Source organism: Setaria italica, chromosome VIII, assembly GCF_000263155.2.
Source record: "Setaria italica strain Yugu1 chromosome VIII, Setaria_italica_v2.0, whole genome shotgun sequence".
Taxonomy (NCBI): Eukaryota; Viridiplantae; Streptophyta; class Magnoliopsida; order Poales; family Poaceae; genus Setaria; species Setaria italica.
In genome coordinates this window covers 3,678,533-3,679,985 of record NC_028457.1, presented here as the reverse complement: position 1 = coordinate 3,679,985, position 1,453 = coordinate 3,678,533, and the positions used below count along the sequence as shown (strand labels likewise).

The following is a 1,453-nucleotide window of genomic DNA, read 5'->3' as shown; positions in this document are numbered from 1 at the left end:
GGTCTGGAGGCGGCGGGGGTGGGAGGTGGGCGGCAAGGTCGCCGCTGGCCTCGGGGAGTGGAAGCAGCCTGCGGGCCCGTGGTGGGAGCCTGCGGTCTGGGGCTGAGTGCGTCTCGCTGGAGCAGTCAACGGAGGAGGATCGGGGCTTGAAGGATGGCCACGGCTGCGTGTGCGGGCGGCAGGGCGTTGCCGGCCGCCGGAGGTGGTTGCGGATGGGGGTAGGGGCATGTGGTGGGGACGATGGCGGGGGATGGCATCGGAGGCCGGGGGGAGCAGGATGCGTGCTGGGGCGGTGACGCGCGACGCCAAGCGAGAGGAAGACGAAGACGCGTGAACGGATAAGGTTGCAGTTAGGTCTCTGGATAATCCTCTCTATGTATCTGCATAATCCTTACTCCACGTGTAGCGAGGAAAACTGATATGATATGATATCAGTGGTGAAAATGAGTAATTCCGTACACACGAATGAACTCGTTATCAATAAAATAGGCACAATCTCTCGTCCAAAAAAAATCGGTATCCATACATCTCTACATGCAAATACGGTCCCTTCGTGACAATACGGCCAGTCAATACTCCGTATATACCGGTAACCAATATTTACTCGACTAACCAACTAATTAGTCGGATACTTCATGTGTACCCCAAAAGTGTGTGCGTACCTGGCCTGTACATGGCAGCTCACTACGTATACAAGGCCAGTAAAAAAGAACCATGGTGGACGATCCTGGAGTTAACTTGTTTAATGCCGCAGTAAATTTCAAAACTCCTCACATAGTTAAAGACTTAGTGAGTAAACGGAGAGTAACGCTACATTACCATGAAATTTCTTTACCACGGAGATCAGTAACTTCAATGCCTACTAGCACATGGCTCGATTCAGATATCATCTCTACAAATACCCAGGGGGTAGCGGTTCTTAACGAAACCAATCTGGAGAAAAAAAGGGGAGAGAGAGAGAACAGCGTGAAAGATGGCAACATATACTGTTCCTCAAGTTGTCCCTTCTCCTGCTGAAGATGCTGCGGCTCTCTTGAAGGCTTTCCAAGGTTATTGTTCTTGATCTCTCTTACTCTCTAGCGCGAGCTGTTCAAATATTTGCCCCAGATATGATTTCGTTTAACTGGAAAAGTATAATAAAAAATCATTTTTTAAAAAAAAACGAATCCATAACAAAAAAAATCATTGTTTAGAAGGTTTTATGCATGTCTAAATCAAATACATCAGAAGTTGCAATATTCAGGTCTAGGATGGGGCATTGGTAATGATTCCCCTTGCCAACTATTTTGTGATCCAGGATGGGGCACCGACGAACAGGCAGTTATAGCCATCTTAGCCCACCGCGATGCGGCTCAGAGGAAACGGATTACGCTGAAATATGAAGAGATGTATCACGAGAGCCTAATGCAGCGCCTCAAGTCAGAGCTCTCCGGAGATTTCGAGGTCCGGCCGC

The 1,453-nt window shown here is 49.0% G+C and overlaps 1 protein-coding gene across 1 annotated transcript in view; it reads left to right on the top strand.

Moving 5' to 3' along the window:
- The first annotated feature begins 940 nt into the window (after positions 1–940).
- The window catches only part of LOC101771446 (annexin-like protein RJ4), a 2,374-nt gene continuing 1,861 nt past the window's right edge, over positions 941–1,453 (top strand). Inside the window, 2 exon segments of the mRNA XM_022829200.1 lie at positions 941–1,049; positions 1,298–1,443. Of these exon segments, the coding sequence (XP_022684935.1) occupies positions 974–1,049; positions 1,298–1,443 (222 nt within the window). The 5' untranslated portion in view covers positions 941–973.